Raw genomic sequence first — 21,130 nt, forward strand, 5'->3', positions numbered from 1 at the left:
TTTTAAATCCAATTGAATTATTAAAATATTCATGAAAAATTTTAAAAATTGGGATTAGATTTTTTAGAATTTTTTCGGGTATGTAGTCGAAAATGTACCTACACTAATTGTATTTAGACATTCGTTGTTTTAATATCCGATGGACTGAAAAGCAGTTAATAGGATGAAAGGTTATCAAAACAAACACCCAAATTTCCTTAGTTTCGTTCTCTTTGACTTGCTTTTCGGCCAAAATTTTAAGGAATGAAGAGTTAAGTGAAATGATTTTTGTTAGTAAATGCACATTTTTTGCTTTTTTGCGAAAAGAGCATAGCGCTGGCAACTAATACTTTCATTTCGTTGTTATTTATATATTTAAAAAATTATTTTAGATTCGAAAATCGAACCGGTCTAATTTAATGTGGTTTCCGATTGAATTATTTCCTAATTGAGTCCATTTTTGCAATAAAGTTTGTTATACGAAGAGTTTTGTGGCACACTCTACGAAGAATTGCAATAAATTGAGTATACAAAATAACAAATATTTTTGTTTTCTACGCTTAATAGCCATCCTGATGTGCCTGCATCCACTCAAACATACATTTTTTCTATTAAAATGGTGTCAAAAAAAAAAAAAAGTTTGTCACCTACCTTAAGCTTCCAACGGGCGGCGAGGCATACGGTATGCCCAGATAAGCTTCTACCAATGGACTGGAGCGCACCACAATGCCGCGCAGCAGGCCATATTTCGTCTTTACTGTGTTGGCACTTAACTTGACGCTGCCATGAAAACACTCAGTGCCATGCCACAAGGAAGATAACAAAATCAACACGGTGAGCGTGCGATGCAACAACGGCAATGGCCGACAACGCCAATGCCAACGGCCACCAAAATAATCCGTTAGACGGGCGCGCTGATACAAGCACTTCACTAACACTAATACGCGGCGATACAAGAAACCGCAGCAAAATTTCAATTGCTGTTGTTGCAGCCGCAACTGATGCATTAGTTGTGGTTGGGGTTGCGGTGGCGGTGGCGGTGGCGGCGGTGGCGATAATTCTAATTGTGCCTGTAAGGGCTGCAGCGGCTGTTGCAAAAGCGCTGGAAGTGAAGTTGACATATGCGGCTGAGGTGACAATTCGAACACTTTCGCTGTTCTCACTGTTATCGCAGTTGCCGTTGCCAGCGCTGGTACTGCTCCTTTTATTGCTGTTGTTGGTGGTGCTGTTTTCGTTGTTGCTGCTGTTGTTTCTGCTGCACTGCTTGCCGTTGGCGTTTTCACATGCGCATCTCGTATCGTTGCTGAGCGGCAGCTGACAGCAGGGATGAGCGCGCTCAGGCAGTTTTTTATACGCTTAAGAAATATATTTGATTGTTGCTTAGGAATTTGAAGAAATCTCTTTAATGATATCAGTCTTATAATGCAAATTCCTTGTAGTCGTATGAATTGTGGCTTTGTCAACGTAAGCGCCAATTGGCTAAAGTGTACGTTGTCGCTACCACTGCTGCACCAACTACTATATCTGCTTGTGCTAATTCCTCTTCCTCTTCTTCTTCTTTTTCTTGTTCGGCTATAACTTTTGATTGCTGAACTACTGGTTGTGTTTGCGTTTGTATTTGCATTCGCAGTTGTGTTTGTGCAAGTGATTGAAGTGAAAGTGAGTATGGTTGCTGTTGTTTTGTTTGTTGTTGTTGTTGTTGTTGTTGCTGCTTCTATTGTTTTGGATTTTGCTGCAGTCTTTGCTGCTGCTGTTGTTGTGGTTTTTGTGGCAAAAAGTGTTGTCCCAATTTGCATGTTAATGAAGTGATTCGCAAAATGCTCGAAAAGCAGCCATTTTATATAAACGATATCAAAGAGTAAATGCTGCCTGCACGCCAACAACAATGCGAGCACTTTGCGTTGCTTACTCTTATTCTCTTTCATGTATTTGCTATTGTTTTTGTATTGGCAGTTGCTTGTCGATTGTCGACCAAATCTACTCCTGCTCCAGCTCCTGCTGTTGATTGCTTTTACAAACACAAATTCATTGCTGTTGACTTTGGCGTTGATGTTTGATTTAACCGCACTGTTGCTCCGGCACCTGCATCTACTGCACCTATGGCTATCGCTGGTAGTACTGCTGCAGCTGCTGCTGCTGCTGCTGCTCCTGCTCCTCCTCCTCCTGTTGGTGCAATGGGGCGTATACGTAACCTTAACTGATGATGATGGCGCATCGTTTCTTATTATTCTGGGCGTAAAGTAATTAAGTACAAGCATACAGTATACACGCAAGAGAGTAAAGTAAATATTTAGTTGTCTGATGGCTTGCAGCCGTTGGCTATTGATGTGTGGCGATGTGGTGACGGTGCGCATCATTGGGCGAGCCAACGACCGACAACGGCGCCACAGCCAGTGTGGCTTGTTGCACCACAACCAAGTCCGACGCCACTGCCCCAACTCCAATGCGTTATTATTGCAGCCGATAATGATGTTGCTGCTGCCGCTCCAATTGCTGTGCCGTCGTGTTCGCCTTGTTGCCGTTTTGGTCAAGTCAGCTTCATTTTGACCGATGTTGTGTGCAACGTCAGCTTCGTTCTCCTGGCTTTTATCGACATGTTGCGGTCGATATACTTTGATTTCAAATATTATATAATTTATATAATGCGGTCGTCTCGATCAGAAATTTAATTTTTAGTTTTATGCTTCTTCTTTTTTTATTCGCTTCTTCTTCTTCTGGTGCTGCTCCTGCTAAATCTTGTTAATGCTGCTCCTTTAGCAATTCTTCAAGTCAATTTTCTCTTTTGTTTTTGTTTAATGTTGTTGCTGCAGTCGAAGTGGAACGAAAAGCAGAATAAAACAAAAAGTTACACTTAATTAAAGAAAGTTTTGTTTTTTGCTTTTGTTGTAATTTATAAAAGTTGTTTCATTCTGCTGCTGCTGCTCTTCTATAGTGCAATTAGTATTTGCAATTGAAAGCAGTTGGTTGTCTATTTGTGGGTGTGTGTGTGTATGTGTGTATATATACGGATTTAGGATGAGTAGGTAATGTTGTGGTTGGCTGCTTGGTTGGCTGGCTGGCTGGCTGGCTGACTGACTGTGGTGACACCTTCTCGGTTGCGAGTTTGAGAGCAGACTGTGCGACCGAGATTAGTAGCACCAGCTTAAGTAGCCTCGGCAGTGGTTGGTCGAATGCGACCGCATTATACCGTAGCCAGGAGTGTTTTACATGTGCACGCAAGAAGGTATCTGCATAGATTAGCATGTCTTAAGTACAGTGCATACAAACATTCATACAGGGAGACATACATACACACACACTTAAATACATACACACTAAATATCTACATACATAAATATATGCATTCATACATACACACGTTTATACAGCATTTAGGAGCATTCTTTGTACGTGGCGATGCAGCTTAGGGGGAACGCAGTGCGTGCATAGAAGTTTGTTAATTCCAGTTCTGCAACTGTGCCTTAAATAAAACAAATACTGCTTTTGATTTAAAAAATTGCTAGTGGTTGCATATTATATGCAGCTTCTCTCAACTATACGGAAAGGGGTTAATTTTGAAGTAAAGTTGAATTAACGACACTTCATCGTGTTCCCCTATAAGGACATAATTTTGTTTTCTTTTGAAATTTCTTTTTTGAAGAATTTCAAAAATGTATAATAGGTTCTATCTCAAAAGAAAAAAACCAAAAATATAATAAAAATCAAATTAAAAAAAATGAGCATACGAGGGTTGCTATTTACATTTCTGGACTTGGACACCTCTAGTGTTTCCAGGCGCCATTTGACGCTTCTATTTAAAAGTTTGACCTATTTTACCATAAACGCACTCAGAGTGTTTTGGGTTGAGAGTGATATTAGTGTTATTTACAACAACTTTAGAAATTCATCTCGGCGTAAAAATGGATTTAACCGTAAACATTTTCGTGGATTAACAAGACAAAAATGCATCCATGAACTAACATCATTATTCGAAAAATAACCCTTTGGCAGCATGAAAAAGCGGTACAATTAATTTTCTGTACGCGAAATGATTGAGTAATATCGTCTGTAAGATCATCGTGACGTCACATTATTTATGATTTGCTCAAAATGAGTTATTATATGGCAGCTTGCTTCATTTTTTCAACAAGTCCAAGTAGTTGATTTGCATACATTTGCATTTTCTAAACTTTTGCTGGAAGTCAGAAGGCAATTTTCGCTTCCCTAAGAGAGAGAGAGAGACATCTCACCGACAATTTTACATATTACATTTTTTTAGCTTTCTTTTAAACAGCACATGTCTTTGTACACTAACCTCGCATCCTGAAATCAATTTCAACACAAATAATTCAAAAAAGAATGCAGAGAGAATTATCACACCCCACCACTAGGTATCCATTTATACTACAGTTCGAAGCTTCAAGCTGAATGAGTAGGTGTTGATATCTTTTTGTGGAGCTTAACTCTCTTTTTTAGGTTGGCAGATCATTGTAGTGTCTTGTGGGCTCCAGTCTTAGCAAATATGGAACCTGAAAATCTTCTTGGAATAAAGCCAATAGAAGGAGCCTTATTCAACTTGAGTGATAGCCAGACGGCAGCTAGAGCTTTGGGCTCATTTGTGTACACGAAGCATAATGTGCTTTTATTTCTAGTCGGAATGTTACGGCAACAATTTCAATCTACCTATCATTAAATTGGTGAGGCGCACGATGCCCAGTGTGAAATCATGTGAAACATGAAATGAGTGAGAAGTTGTTTTTAACGGCAGATGGGCTTTGACAGGCAGTACATGTTTTGGAGGACAAGCTAATAAAGGGCTGATGTTGAATATGAACCACACCTAAACGTCACATTTTTTTCTGCATTTCATTTAACATTTTTCAATTTAAGACTAATTGAATTTGAACCATGGAAAGATACATAATCGAGCAACGCGTTAAAGTTATTCAGGCTTGTTATGAAGAAAATCGAAGAAAATCATCTTCAGTGATGAGGCAAATTTTCACCTCAGTGGATTCGTCAATAAGCAGATTTGCCGCATTTGGGCGAATGATAATATAAAAGTGATTGCCGAAAAACCAATGCACCCACAATGACTGACTGTTTGGCGCGGTTTATGGGCCGGCGGCATCATTGGGCCGTATTTTTTCCAAAATAAGGCCGGTCGGGCAGTTACTGTGAATAGTGTTCGCTATCGTCAGATGATAACGAACTTTTTGTGGCCCGAATTGGAAGGTATGGATGTGGACGATATGTGGTTTCAACAGGACAGTGCCACTTGTCACACAAGTAACGAAACAATAGCTCTTTTGCGCGAGAAATTTGATGGCCGAATAATCTCACGTCACGGCGATGTCAATTGGCCGCCAAGATCATGTGATTTGACACCGTTGGACTTCTTTCTTTGGGGTTATTTGAAAAAAAGGTGTACGTCGATAAGCCAGCAACAACTCAAGAGCTAAAGGATGAGATAATTCGGCACATTAACGGCATAGAACCGCAATTATGCCTCAGCGTCATCGAAAATTTGGACCATCGGATGGAGGTGTGCCGCCGAGGCCGCGGCAGCTAATATATTTGGCCGATATTTTGTTTTATACATAATTGAGCTATACCAATATTATCATAATAAAGAGAAATTATAAAAATTTCCTAAAAAAGTTGTATTTTATTCAAAATCAACACCGGCCATTGAAACTTAACCACCCTTTATAATGATTTTGGGGCTCAGACCAAAATACAGGCATATTTTTGACTAAAAATTCAATATTTCAATAAAAAAACATTTTTTTCTTAATATGAAACCAAAATAGTTGCATTGCTTTTGTTTTTTTTTTGCTGAGGAAAGGTTTCACTATCGAAAGCGCAGAAACGTGGTCGCCACTGTGTTGGGAATAAATGGTTTCTTGACGCCCTCAAGTTAGGTTGAATCGCAGCTTAATATAATTGATTCTTCTTCTTCTTCTTAATTGGCGCGATAACCGCTTACGCGATTTTGGCCGAGCTTAATAAAGCGCGCCAGTCGTTTCTTTCTCGTGCTAACCGGCGCCAGTTGGACACACCAAGTGAAGCCAAGTCCTTCTCCACCTGATCTTTCCAACGCAGAGGAGGCCTTCCTCTTCCTCTGCTACCACCAGCTGGTACCGCATCGAATACTTTCAAAGCCGGAGCATTTGTATCCATTCGGACGACATGACCCAGCCAACGTAGCCGCTGGATCTTTATTCGCTGCGCTATGTCTATGTCGTCGTAAAGCTCATACAGCTCATCGTTCCATCGTCTGCGACATTCGCCGTTGCCAACGTGCAAAGGTCCAAAAATCTTACGCAGAATCTTTCTCTCGAACACTCCAAGCGTCGCTTCATCGGATGTTGTCATCGTCCAAGCTTCTGCGCCATACGTCAGGACGGGCATGATGAGAGTCTTGTAGAGTGTTAGTTTTGTTCGTCGAGAGAGGACTTTACTGCTCAGTTGCCTACTTAGTCCAAAGTAGCACTTGTTGGCAAGAGAGATTCTACGTTGGATTTCAAGGCTGACATTGTTATAGGTGTTAATGCTGGTTCCCAAATACACGAAGTCTTTTACAACCTCAAAATTATAACTGTCTACAGTGACGTGGGTGCCGATACGCGAGTGCGCCGACTGTTTGTTTGAAGACAGGAGGTACTTCGTTTTGTCCTCGTTCACCACCAGACCCATTCGCTTTGCCTCTTTATCCAGTTTGGAGAAGGCAGAACTAACAGCGCGGTTGTTAAGGCCGATGATATCAATATCATCGGCATACGCCAGCAATTGTACGCTCTTATAAAATATTGTGCCTGAGCGATTAAGTTCTGCGGCTCGTACGATGCTCTCCAACATCAGGTTAAAGAAGTCACACGACAGTGAGTCACCCTGTCTGAAACCTCGTTTGGTATCAAACGGCTCGGAGAGGTCCTTCCCAATTCTGACGGCGCTGCTGGTGTTGAGCAACGTCATCTTACATAGCCGTATTAGTTTTGCGGGGATACCAAATTCAGACATAGCGGCATACAGGTAACTCCTTTCTGTACTGTCGAATGCAGCTTTGAAGTCGACGAAAAGATGGTGTGTGTCGATTCTCCTTTCGTGGGTCTTTTCCAAGATTTGGCGTATTGAGAATATTTGGTCGATGGTAGACTTTCCAGGTCTGAAGCCACACTGATAAGGTCCAATCAGTTGGTTGACGGTGGGCTTCAGCCTTTCACACAATACGCTCGCTAGAACCTTATAGGCGATATTTAGAAGACTAATCCCGCGGTAATTGGCACAAATTGCAGGATCGCCCTTCTTATGGATTGGGCAGAGCACACTTAAATTCCAATCGGCAGGCATGCTTTCATCCGACCATATTTTGCATAGGAGCTGATGCATGCACCTTACCAGCTCCTCGCCGCCATGTTTGAATAGCTCAGCCGGCAGTCCGTCGGCGCCCGCGGCTTTGTTGTTCTTTAGGCGCGTTATCGCTATTCTCACCTCGTCATGATCGGGTAACGGAACTACAATTCCGTCGTCATCGATTGGGGTATCGGGATCTTCACATTCTCTATGACATGCGCAGCTGTCACTGTTTAACAGGTTCGAGAAGTGTTCCCTCCATAATTTAAGATTGCTCTGTACGTCAGTCACCAGATCGCCGTCTTTGTTCTTACAGGAAAACGCCCCGGTCTTAAAACCTTCTGTAAGCCGCCGAACTTTCTGGTAGAATTTTCGGGCGTTGTTCCTATTGGCCAGCATCTCAAGCTCCTCGCACTCACGTATTTCGGCCTCTCGTTTCTTCTGTCGGATAATACGTCTCTCTTCCTTTTTCAGCTCTCTGTAGCGATCCCATATGGCTCGCGTTGCGCCCGATCGCAGCGTGGCTCTATAGGCGGCATCTTTTCTTTCTGCGGCAGCATGACACTCCTCGTCGTATCAATTGTTTTTTCGGGCTCGCCGGAATCCGATTTCTTCTTCGGCGGCGGTACGTAGGGAACGAGAAATGTTGCTCCATTGCTCGCGTATGCCGATTTGTTGGGTAGTGCTTTCGGAGAGCAGGAGTGAGAGTCGAGTGGCGAATCTTCTGGCTGTCTGTTGTGATTGCAGCTTTTCGATGTCGAACATTCTTTGCGTAGGTAGATGCACGTTTTTTGCTGCACAGAGGCGGGTGCGCAGTTTGGCTGCAACAAGGTAATGATCCGAGTCGATGTTGGGTCCTCGGATCGTACGTACATCTAATACACTAGAAGCGTGTCTTCCATCTATCACAACATGATCGATCTGGTTTCGCGTTTTTCGATCAGGAGATAGCCAGGTAGCTTGGTGTATTTTCTTATGCTGGAATCTGGTGCTGCAGACTACCATGTTTCGGGCCCCGGCGAAGTCGATCAGCCTCTGTCCGTTACCGGATGTTTCGTTGTGCAGGCTGAATTTTCCGACTGTGGGACCAAAAATTCCCTCCTTGCCCACCCTGGCGTTGAAGTCGCCAAGCACGATTTTTATGTCGTGGCGGGGGCAGCGCTCATAGGAACGTTCCAGGCGCTCATAGAAGGAATCTTTGGTCGCATCGTCCTTCTCTTCCGTCGGGGCGTGGGCGCAAATTAGCGATATGTTGAAAAATCTGGCTTTGATGCGGATTGTTGCGAGACGCTCGTCCACCGGAGTGAACGACAGTACTTGGCGACGAAGTCTCTCTCCCACAACAAATCCGACACCGAATTTGCGCTCCTTTACATGGCAGCTGTAGTAGACGTCGCAAGGTCCTATGGTTTTCTTGCCTTGCCCCGTCCATCGCATCTCTTGGATGGCAGTGATGTCAGCCTTTGCTCTTACGAGGACATCAACCTGCCGGGCAGAGGCACCTTCCCCATTAAGGGACCGGACATTCCAGGTGCATGCCCTCAAATCATAGTCCTTAGTTCGTTTGCAGGGGTCGTCATCAGTATAGGGAGGTCTCATCCGAGGCTTTTTTAAAGTTTTCATTGGGGGGGATTTTTAAGTGGCGGGTCCCAAACCCAACGCACAACCAGCTATCCTGGAATGTTTCGCCTTCTCACTTTAGCTCACTCCCGAACGGGTGTTCGGAAGCTACCCAGAGGATACGTGGGCTAATCCCGGCCGTTGTGAGCTGCTTGAACCATATGTAGAAGAATCGTCCTGGCCACTCCCAAGTGAATGGCGATCAGTAACTTTCCCCACTTGCGTGGACTTCTACACATGGAACCATCCTCCAATTGTTATAATTGTTATAATTGTTATAATTGATTAATAACAGTATTAATATCCAACCCCTCCTGCGATCGGTTCATGGATGTCGCATTTCGAGAAGTTGTGGATTTGCTAAATTTATATGCCATGAAAATAACCTTAAGGGGGTGGTAGGGTTTAGCGCTAAAAAAAAACACTTTTTTTTTTGAATTTTTTACAGAAATATGGCTTAAGATACTTTAATAAAATCAGTTGCATGTTATTGTACATCTTTTCAATAAGTTTTTAATATTAATAATATTAATAATAAAATATTGACAAATAAGCCCATGACAGAGTTTTTTTGGAGATAATATAGTATTAAGTTGAATGATTGAACTTCTGTTTTATAGTTTTAAGTTTGGAAAAAGGATGTTATCCTTAATAAAGATATATATATTATATAGAGAATCAAAAAATGTACTATATTACTTCGATGTAGTATCGATACATCGATGTTTTTTTCTGAAAAACATCGAAACATCGATGTGGTCAAACATCGATGTTTCAACAGCACTAGTACCTATGACCTTGCAGACTTACCCCTCCTTCTAGTCCAACTTGCTTGGAAATACAATATATCCCTAGCCCAACCTTCAAAACCTAGTCTGGGGATGGATAGAACTATACGAGGTACAGAGAAGGAAGTAGAAATGCTAAGGTACATTCAGACTCTTGAGCGAATATTTGAGAACCAGACAATTTATTAACAATTATGGCTATACATTTTTATAAAATATTTTTATTTTTTATTTTATTATTACTATTTTACTTATTTGTTTAAAAATAAACCATACTGATTCACAGACTGGTAGCCTCTTCTTAAAGTATGTTTATCAATCTAGTTCCAGCCAACGATAGAAATACACATAGCAGAGCGGATAAAGATTCCCCAGCTTCGTTGGCTGGGTCATGTCGTCCGAATGGATAGAAACTTTCCGGCTCTGAAAGTATTCGCTCGGTACCAGCTGGTAGAGGAAGGCCTCTTCTGCGTTGGAAAAATCAGGTGGAGAACCACTTGATTTCACTTGGCGTATCCAACTCGTGCCGGTTAGTACGAGAAAGAAACGAGAAATTCGGCGAAAATTGCGTAAGCGGTTATCACACCAATCAAGAAGAAGAAGAATTTCCAGCCAACACTTACTTGAAATTGTTCTTAAGGCATACATACGTAGTTGGCATTCTAACTCGTGGGCTGCCTCTTTCGCCGCAGATGCCAAAGCAGTCGGTCATAATGGTTGAGGTAACCTGTGAGCCTCCCCTACTTTGCCGCGCATTTCTCGCAAAGGTGTTCACCATAAAGATTTGCTTACCTAAGCTCCTAAAAGCACGTGAGTACTTACCCCGCAAACATCTTTTAAATTGAAACCTCTCGAAAGTATACATTGGGTTTTGCATTTTCTTCTCTTTTATAATTTGTGTGTGACACAAAGAATTTCATATGCGCACGTGCATACCTACATTTGTATAGCTGCGTGTGTATGCAAGTGTGCGTATCAAAAAATCCATTTTCAATCATTTCATAAAAGGCCATAAAAGCTGATAAAATTGCTTCTGACATGTTTTAGTTCTTTTTTTTCTTGAGAAATGTGCACATAAGGATATATTCAAATGTCATTCATGTGTACTTGTAGAAGCATAAATATTACAGCACTAGGAAATGCAAACATTTCCGTTTCACATTAAAGAAAAGTGATTTCACACAAACTACTCACAGATGTGCGCATACAAACGTATATTTGCAGCCTTCATTCAAACTAATGTGAGCGAGTGTGCGTATAGTTAATGCAAGAAAGCTTCAATAGGTGTGTGTACAAGTATATTTAGATATGCACACACACACGCGCACACATACATATAAGGATGCTCAAATAAAGCAAAATACCTGTCCATCACATTGTCCATCAGTCAGTTCATTCATTCGACCACCATTCGGTCGTTCATTGGTTCGTTCGTTCGTTCGCTCGTTCGTTCGTTCAGATATCTGTTTGCGCCCGCTCTCGTCTGTGGCTTCGTTGACATTGTTCAAATTTTAGCTTTTAGCAAAAGTACTGCAGAAAAAAAAACTATTTAAAATGCAATTTTACATACAAATGATGTTGCATCGCTTGAATAGCTGACAGCGCATAAAAACCAGCCCTAAAGGATCCAAATCCGGAGAGGAGAACACAAATGACACAAACGTGTGCAATAAATGTATTTTACTGCAATATTCTCGTGCATTCGCTTATTTGTGTGCATGCACTTGTGCGTACATGTAACGTGAGAATGCATTCGAGATTTCATGGGACAGTGTGAAGTAATGTTCGGCATTTGGCAAATGAATTTCGAGTTGATATCAACCGCAAAAGCCAATGAATATTTGCAATGAATATAATGCTGCTCATGTGTGCCTAGACATATGTTTGTATGTGAACCGAACATTTATAGACACACGGTACATACTAACAAATAACGGTAAATTTATGCACATACACTTTTGTGTATATGGCCCGCTTGCTAAATACATCTGCAGGTTTTAACTGCAGCTCAAATCTAAATTAACAATAATTGCTTTTCTAAACCAAAACTAATGTTTATTTATCTTGATTGTTAACTTGCCAAACGTTTATGAGCACTTTGAATTGTAAGCTTTAGTTTTCAAGAGTTCACTGCCAGAACATACTCGAATAAAGAGTGAGTTCCGGTGGTGGAAAAAGAACAATTGCCCTGGATGATGCCTAGCGTTTGAGTAATGGCTAAAAAAGTGTACAGGGTGGTCAAAATACAATGCTACAATGCTTTTGATTGACCGGGAAATATGGGTATTCAAGGCATCCCATCAAAGACGATAATGGATTTTTTTTGCTGTTTTTTTTTCCTTGTAAAAGAGGCAGCATCAAAAGCCTTTACCTCGCCAGTGTGAGACTTTAACTGGCGCTAAACCTCCTACTGTTAATGCACTGATCCCCTGCCGATACTACCGTTAAGTAAATCGTAGGGAGGCGGTTGAGCAATAGGCTTTACGCCAGTTTTTAAAATTGAAATTTGAATTGGTCGGGCCAAGGAGCACCAAGAGATTTGGTGGCTCCTAAAACACTCAGCCCATTGTATTTAGAGCTCTGGAAAGAGGGTAGATAGTCAAGGAGAAAAGGAGAAAAGTATGAAAGAAAGAGATAGAAAAGAATAGAGACAGAGATAAAGATAGTTAGTCTTGTGAAAATTTTCCAGATTCTTTGGTAAATCTGTAAATATCCTTTAGTTTTAGTACCGAAGGCCCAATCAGCTATTGTGCTCTTTTTTTTAAGTTAATGTAATATTTTATATTATTCTAATAAATAATAATAATAATAATAATCCTCCAGTTTTAGAGAACGAATATTACTCATTCTCACAACATCGAAACCCATTACGATTCCTTGGACACGAAACCCACCCTGTGTCCTGAAACCCACATAAGTATAAGCCTGTTCTGTCTTGCCTTCAGTGCAACCTGACTGTCACTGAAAACTCCAATCTGTTTTCTGCTCCATCTCCTCTCGATTATCCATTCGGCTACTTTCAGGATGACAAAAATTTCCGTATGGAAAGCAGTTGCTCTTTCACCCATAGCTTAGTGATACTTATTACTATCGTTTAAGTACCATCCGGCTCCAGACCCTATTTCACTCTTGGACCCATCGGTAAAGAAACTATTCGCTAAACCTCTACGTCAGTTACTCTTCACATTCTTCTTCTTGATTGGGGCGATAAGCGCTTACGCGATTTTGGCCGAATTTAACACAGCCGGGTCGACTGGTCCAGTCGTTTCATTCTCAAGCTTAGCGGCGCCAATTGGAAATACCAAGTGAAGCCAAGTCCTAACCCACCTGATTATTCCAAGGCAGAGGAGGCCCTCCTCTTCCTTTGCTACCATCAGCTGGTACCGCATCGAATACTTTCAGAGCCGGAGCATTTGCTTCTGTTCGGACGACATGAGTCAGCCAACGAAGCCTCTGGATCTTTACTCGCTGCACGATGTCTATTTCGACATGAAGCTCATTGTTCTATCGACTACGATACTTGCCGACACCGTCACGGGAAAAAAGCTCCAAAAATCTCCGGCATAATACATTCCAAATGACGCGTCATCGGTTGTTGTCATCGTCCACGCTTCTGCGCCATACGTTAGGACGGGCACGATGAGAGCCTTATGAAGTGCTAGTTTTGTTCGTCGAGATAAGACTTTACTGCTCAATTGCCTAGTAGCACTTGTTGGCAAGATGGATTCTCGGGTGGCTTTTAAAGCTGGCATTGTTATCGGTGTTAATACTGGTTCCTACAACAGTTTAAAACAATTGAAGCTTCTTTTGGTCTTTCCACAAAATATAGTGCCCCTAAGAAGGCCTTATGTCTATTATCAAACACAGTTACTAAACCCTGTCAGAGAATACTAATGAAACCACACTGATTAAGTGAAGCTGGAGTTTAGGAAGCTTGTTTTTCATTGCGAATGGGACAAGTAATGTCTTACAAGAATGTATGGCTAGCACCAAACTCAGTAAACCATTTAATAGCCAGAGTTTGGGTACGTCTGCTTCAGATAATGCAGGTAATAAGAAATATAACCTTCTGCTGCAGAGCGTACAAAGTATCCACAAACTTTTATTTTATTTTATTTATTAATATCCAAGACGATAACCGTTGGCTATATTTCAGCATTGCATAAAAGTAAGATAGGAACAAGAACATTGGAAAATAAAGCAATCAGCAAGATAACTCCTCCATTCAAGTTCTTTCACAATGATTCATTTAGTTATTAGGGAATACTTAATGGTTTTACTCTTTACCGTTTACTCTTCTCCGGATAGAACAGTTTATCTACTCTGTGCCACAATTCTGAAGTAGAGCTTTCAGTAAATATGATTTACTATGTCGATTTCGGACAACAGTGTAGGCACGCAGGGATCTGTCGCTTGCTTCAGGTAGTAGATTATAGTTGGATACATCCAATAGTGAACTCTTTATATGTAAGCTAAGTCTTTATAATTTTAACTTTACTTTCTACTGACATGCACGGTCACGGTAAAATCCTGGCTCGCATTTTGGAGCTTCCCAGACAGGTGGACTATGCCCTCTCACCTACACTTGCCATTACAACGTTCACGACTCTCGTACCCTCAAGGGCAGAGTGGGAATGAGGCGACGTGGGAGACAGGGCGAATACATCCATGTATACACTGATGGTTCAAAGCTCGAGGGCAGGGTGGGCGGAGATATATATTTCGCATCTCTTTCAGTTTTCGGCTCCTCGACTATTGCAGAGTCTTTCTGGTTGAACCGATGAAAGCCGCGACACTGGTACAATGTGATGCGATACCTAAAAATGGTATATACAGTGCGATAAAATCCCTCACAAAGCAGTATCCCACCTCTCAGGTAGCCATGAAATGCTGTATATCTCTTAACGAGATGGCTGAGTCATCGACCAAATGGTAGTATGGGCCACAACGGCATTGAGGGAAACTGTAGAGCCGATGAACTAGCGAAATTCGGCACCAAATTGACCGATAAGGACATAGACAATGACATACCCTTACAAACATGTAAGCTACTTATTTTGGAGGAAATCATAAAAGCAGCGAAAGGTGGCGTAATGAAACCACCTGCAGAATCACCTCTTAGGCAAAATGAGCACAGTCTTAGCACACTGATCTTCGTTATATCGACGCAGACACATGACTTCTGTAGAAGCTGTATAGATGAGGGAAAAGTACCGATTTAGTAACTTCTGTGCCCTTGTCCTGCTCTATCCAGACGTAGGCTGACTAAAAATTTAAAATTAGAAGATCTCAGTTTTGCAACAAGAATATTCAAAAATTTCTGAAAAGTATCCTCTGGTTTTAGTAGAGATAAGGAAAGTTCTCCTACAGCATCACAAAAGGCTATAAGCTTGAGTGTGCTTCACAGGACAACCGCTTCAACTTAACCTCTATTGACCTGCCTTTACTGTAAGCATCTTGAGCAATCGACAAGCGCTCCGGGAAAAGCAGCGTAGGTTTTTCTAGTGGCAAGCGGAGTGACGGATTGGCCTTCAATTCTTCGGACAATTCTTCGGAGCGCTCTTAACCGCTTTCGGTATAAGCGTCACTCCACCCAAATAAATACTTAGCTCCCGAACTTATTCCCAGATTGGGTGCGATATGGGATTAAGGAAAATAATTTCGTGTAAGTTATGTAGATTGTAATTAATTTTTTTCAAAATAGGGCAGAATAATCGAGGCAACCAGATATTCGTATACTAACACTTTTACACCTACAGAAACGTCTATCAGTGCGAGCACAAGCAATTTACTGAGAAGAAAAGCGCCATGATAGCAAATACACTGTTTTGTCTTCGTACTGGCAATATGTACATGCATAAATATCTTTGTTTACACATACAAATCGGTATTTAGTACAACAAAGACGTCATGTAGCAATTTATTTTGTGGATTGAGGTCGGTGAAAGGTGCTGAAAGGTGCACGAATCGTGGATATTATCTTGGTGCAGTTCTGCTAAAGGTTTTGAGCGGAAATTACTAAGCCTCATATGCAAAAGGTATGTGTGTGTGCGTGTGTGTGTGCATATGGAATTACATGCATACACCTATACATATGCACATATGACAACTTTGTTTGTCTGCGTGTATTTATTTGCAATTCACAAGTGAGAGCGACATAAAGGTGAATGAGTTTGTTGGTAACTCGTATGTGGCAGGATATGTGCTGTGTGTAGCCATAAAAAGTGGCTTGGCAGCTTCACTAACGATGTTGTCAAGCACAATTAAGTGGGTTTTGTTACCACCGACGTTGACTTTCTGGATGAGATTGCTGATTTGTTGTTGTTGTTTTCTTTTCTTTTCTTTTTTTGTAATACAGCGATAAAAATTTCTTTTCAGCTTTGCTGCTTCTTCGGCAGCGTAAAAACGTATATATTTCAGAGTATGCGCCCGCCAGTCAGGAAAATATGCCATAATGAAGAAAATTTATAGTTTCATAACCTAAGCTAAATGTACCAGAGCCATTTTTTCGTTTTGTAATTAGTATAAAGCGAGCGAGACGAGGCGTACACGTGACATTTTAAAATATCTTACACAAGCAAATTTCGTTAAATAGTAAAATCTATTGCTAGGTAATGGTTAAGTTTTCCTATGAGGTATGCAAATACACCACACAGATATATGTATGTGTGTATATGTAGATGTAGATGCATATCCGACGTCACAGTACCAGTTCAAAAGGGTGCTGATATATTATTATACATATTTTGTGTGTGTGTTGTGTGCAAGTAAAATGAAGTAGTGAGTGTCGTTGGTGTTGTGGCTGTTGCCACAAAGCATCCCAATAGCAACGCCAGCGTGCCAACAAAACAACAGGCACTAAAGAAGCACACACAACTACAAACACAGGGCTTACATCATCTTGTGACCTCAAAGGGATGCAATATAAAGCAAAGAAGTGTTTTATTTTCCATCAGCAGGAAGCAAAATTATTAAGCCATTAAGAAAGTTATAAAAGAAGCTGTAAAATTAATTATCATTTTATTCCCAAAAATAGAAATTTATCAAATAAATGAATAAATTAGTAAACATTTAATAGAATTTGAAATTACTATTGCCTTTTAAACTCTGTTTTATGTGTTTAATAATAAGCGTCCGAAAAAAAAATATTTATTAGAATTAAAGTTCACAATTCAAAATTTGATATTATTATATTTTTGTTATGCGGTTAAACTAATTTTCAGCCAGGCGTTCAAATTCAACCAAAAATTACTCTATTTAACAAAATTTTCGAGTTTAAGTTTTATTATATTGGAAGTTCATCTTTTACTTCATTTCTCGACAAAACAAAATACATAAAAACGATTAATTTTCAATTTTCTTTGCCTGAAAGCAAATGAAATCAGCCCCCACTTCTTCTTGCTGCTGCGCATAAACTACAAATCTTTGCCTCTTTATATTTATATTTATTTCTCTATTCTCTTTATATCTCTATCCCGCTCTAATTCTGGTTGGACAACACGTGGCCGCAGCCTAAGCGATTAGACTTAATAGTATGGCGCTATGGAAGAAGCGGCGGTTCGGACTTCTTTACTACTCTGAGTAATTATAATCAAGAAATCGACTACTCTTTCACTTAACCCACTTTCAACAGGCTCTTCAAGACTAACATCTCGTCAAAAAAAGAGCGGGGAAAACTCAAAGACCATAGAAAAGAGGGGACATACATTTTTTCACGGATGGATCCAAGGCAGAAAATAAAGTAGGCTATGGAGTTTTCTCAAAAATATTGGGACTGGAATTATTTGTACGACTTCCGGACTACTGTAGCATATGCCAGGCAGAAGTTATCAAATCAATGGAGGCAGTTATACTAAGATCAGCGGTTGCTCAGGAATGTCTGACAGCTCTAAATGAAAGTAGCACTATCTTCAGGCCAGCCATATATGGGTTCCGGCACATATGTAGATATATTGAAGAAAATTGCCAGGTCGATGAGCTAGCCAGAAAGGGAACTAATCTTCCAATTCTTGAAAACAGAGGCAATATTGGAGTTCCTATGGAAGCTTGGAAGCGGCCGCCGTAGCCGAATGGGTTGGTGCGTGATCACCATTCGGAATTCACTGAGAGGTCGTTGGTTCGAATCTCGGTGAAAGCAAAATTAATAAAAACATTTTTCTAATAGCGGTCGCCCCTCGGCAGGCAATGGCAAACCTCCGAGTGTATTTCTGCCATGAAAAAGCTCCTCATAAAAATATCTGCCGTTCGGAGTCGGCTTGAAACTGTAGGTCCCTCCATTTGTGGAACAACACCAAGACGCACACCACAAATAGGAGGAGAAGCTCGGCCAAACACCTAACAGAAGTGTACGCGCCAATTATTTATTTTTTTGTGTTTTTTTATGGAAGCTTGGAAATTAGTGATAACATGTAATACTCTCCAGGAGACCAATACGTCAAGGAGAGAAAAAAATACTTGTGTTCCAACTAGGCTAATTTGGCCCCGAATAGATAAGAAAAGGTCAGGAGAATTCCTCAACCCCTCAAGAGAGAACATCTCGAAGGTCGTGGCTTATGTCACCGTCCATTGGCTGTTGGGGAGGCACTCTTCTAGGCTAGACGAAGAAACAGTAGAACATTTCCTCTGTAATTATCCAGCCTTAGCTAAGAGTAGATCAAGGTTGCTAGGAAAACACTCTTTTGATTATGCTACGGAACTATCCGGTGTTGGGATGAAACCTATCCTACGCTTCTGAAGAGAGTCTAAATGGTTTCATGATGAATATATACTGAGGTTCCCGTATTACAGAGTGGGACCACAACAGACCTACATGGTCTAAGTGAGTTGACTATTCTAAACCGCCGGTTGGGACAAAGATATGAAAATCATAATCTATTCAGATCTGATCATATTTCCTCGCTTAGAGATACAAGATGCTGATGTCCTCAGATTCTTAGCAGTATTTTGGTTTGCCTTCGATAAAACGAGAGGCAAAACACCCACAACACCAGAAAATGTAAGACAAAGTGAGTAACTAGTAACGCTTGGTGCGAAGATGATCGGGTAGTTAAAATATAGCGGGAAAACATTGAACTGGGGCCTCAATGACTTAGAGCATTCACCATTTTTTATAAAAGGTATATTTTTTTGTACTCTATTGCAGGATACAGGACACTGCCAAATCACCGTAAAGGCGGCCAGATGTGCAGCAACACAATTAGGCGCTCAGAGGGCCCACTGACATGGAGCCTATGCGAGCTTTTAATGCAGCTATGTGCAGCCCACACATACACATACCATCTACTGCATGTGGACATATATATGTCCACTTATGATTCTTGGTAGACACGCGCACCCTTCTAAGCTGTTGCTATTATTTGTCACCCGTGTTGTTGATGTTTACTTTTGAATAATTTATGACAATGCATGAAAGTGAGACAGAAGTGGGTAGATATGTAGGTATGTATGTGTGTATGCATGTACGTATATACATGAGAAGATCCACTTTGAAACTCACATGATGCATACTTGGACATGCACATACCTATATGCCTACAAAGCTGCATGCACACACACATACATACGTGGCTGCATGTACTTATAGGCTGTTAATATGTATGGACCTATTTGCTGTATTCTGTCGGTCGGGTTGCTTGTTTTCATTTCTTGTCTGATTTAAAAAGCAGCAGAATTTACAAATACCAACCACTAATATTGCATAAATATCGCACAGAAGAGCTGAAAACAGCGCCAACACAAATACACAGATACACAGACATACACACATACTTGTAATGCAAGGAGAGAAAATAACTAAGTGAAACAAAAAACATCGAGCAAGATAAAACTCATAATGAAAGGCGGACGACACAAATAAGGACTTTTTGACGGACGACACAACCAGCCGAACGAACGCTTGAATGGTTGGCTGGTTGGTCGATCGGTCGGTAGTTCGGTCGAATGATTGCATGGTTCAGTTACTACTGGCTTGGCTGGCTGAGTGCTCGACATGTTAACACATTGAATGGTTAAGTGAAAATGCGAAAATGAAATGTACACACACACACACATACAAACACATACATGTACACATACACATCCAAAATCGTAAGAAATACAAGCGCACATACGAATCCGCTGCAAGCGCGCCAGCATTGCAAGGGGGCGTCGGCATGGGCAATCACAAGACAAAAATATGATTCGAACTAAAAAGAGAATATAAATTGCTGCTTAAATGTGGAATTGAACGATAAAAATTCCGAGTTGTTATTTGGATGTTGTTGCTGTTGCAGCCATTTCTGCCATTTCAACCGCTTCCGCCACTTCCACTCGCACAGCACTCTTGCTGTTTCAGCTAAATAAATACAAATGCGTGTACAGAAGAAATGGTTTTAATAAAAAATTATTATACTCCAGCAGGAATGCGAATAGCAACTGTGCAGAGACATAAATACGTGCCTGCAGGGAAATTCATCATGCCTAGTTCGAGTGCCTTCGCCTTTCCTTGCAAGCCGTTGATGCGAATTGGTAAATTTATATGTATTAGGGTGTATCAGGCACCAGCAAAAACAGCAAAAACCAAAATTCGATACTATTTCCCATCGGGACTAGAAAGTTTATTATATATTAACCCTTAAAAAGAAAATAATTGGCGCATACACTTCTGTTAGGTGTTTGGCTGAACTCCTCCTACTATTTGGGGTCTTGATGTTGTTCCACGAATGGAATGTTAACCTGCATGAATTAATAAAGCGTTGAAAAAAAACTCTTTCGCGGTGGAAATTTTATTTACTAAATTATCGAGAAGACATTTTAAAAGACAAATAATGAAACATTTTTTTTTGTGTTTTTGGTTTTGGTTTTTACGGTACAGTTGAAAAGTGAAAAAATTATATAATTATCCGTCGAGAAAGTCGAGTATATCGGTTACAGGAAAATATATTAGTTTTTTTTTTTATTGTCAAAAAGTACTTAAATTTTAGTCTGTTATCGTTTTTTGAAAATGATACTTGATTTGGTTGTAGATAAATGAATGAAATGAAACTCGCACTTCAATTCTACTCCCTCATCCACTTTCTAAAGTGAGGTTATTTTGAAATGCCATAAAATCGTATATATTTGTTGCGTTTTGTTATTGCTAAATACATATTTGATGGATCAAAATAGTTTGAATTATTTTAGACTACTTAATTTGGAAATAAAATTTAATCAAAACTGCAATACCATATATGGGTCCCTATGCGGTTAAGGCTTCCGTCAAAATTTTTTTTGGAATAATATTAAGATTTATTTGTGCTGGAGCGATTTGTTAATACCTTGAAAAATAAATACCATATAAATAAAGTTAAATTAAATCTTTTTTCTCAAATAACCTCCTCCGACAATAGAAGAGTTTAAACGTAGAGGGCTTGCATAAAAATCGTAAAATA

The 21,130-nt window shown here is 40.5% G+C and overlaps 1 protein-coding gene across 1 annotated transcript in view; it reads right to left on the minus strand.

The window, feature by feature from the left end:
* The window catches only part of LOC129247700 (uncharacterized), a 72,020-nt gene that overhangs the window by 24,851 nt on the left and 26,039 nt on the right, over positions 1–21,130 (minus strand). Inside the window, exon 2 of the mRNA XM_054886949.1 lies at positions 631–2,783. Coding sequence (XP_054742924.1) covers positions 631–2,336 — 1,706 coding nt within the window. The 5' untranslated portion in view covers positions 2,337–2,783. The remainder of the gene's footprint in view (positions 1–630; positions 2,784–21,130) is intronic.

Source organism: Anastrepha obliqua, chromosome 5 (genome assembly GCF_027943255.1).
Source record: "Anastrepha obliqua isolate idAnaObli1 chromosome 5, idAnaObli1_1.0, whole genome shotgun sequence".
Taxonomy (NCBI): Eukaryota; Metazoa; Arthropoda; class Insecta; order Diptera; family Tephritidae; genus Anastrepha; species Anastrepha obliqua.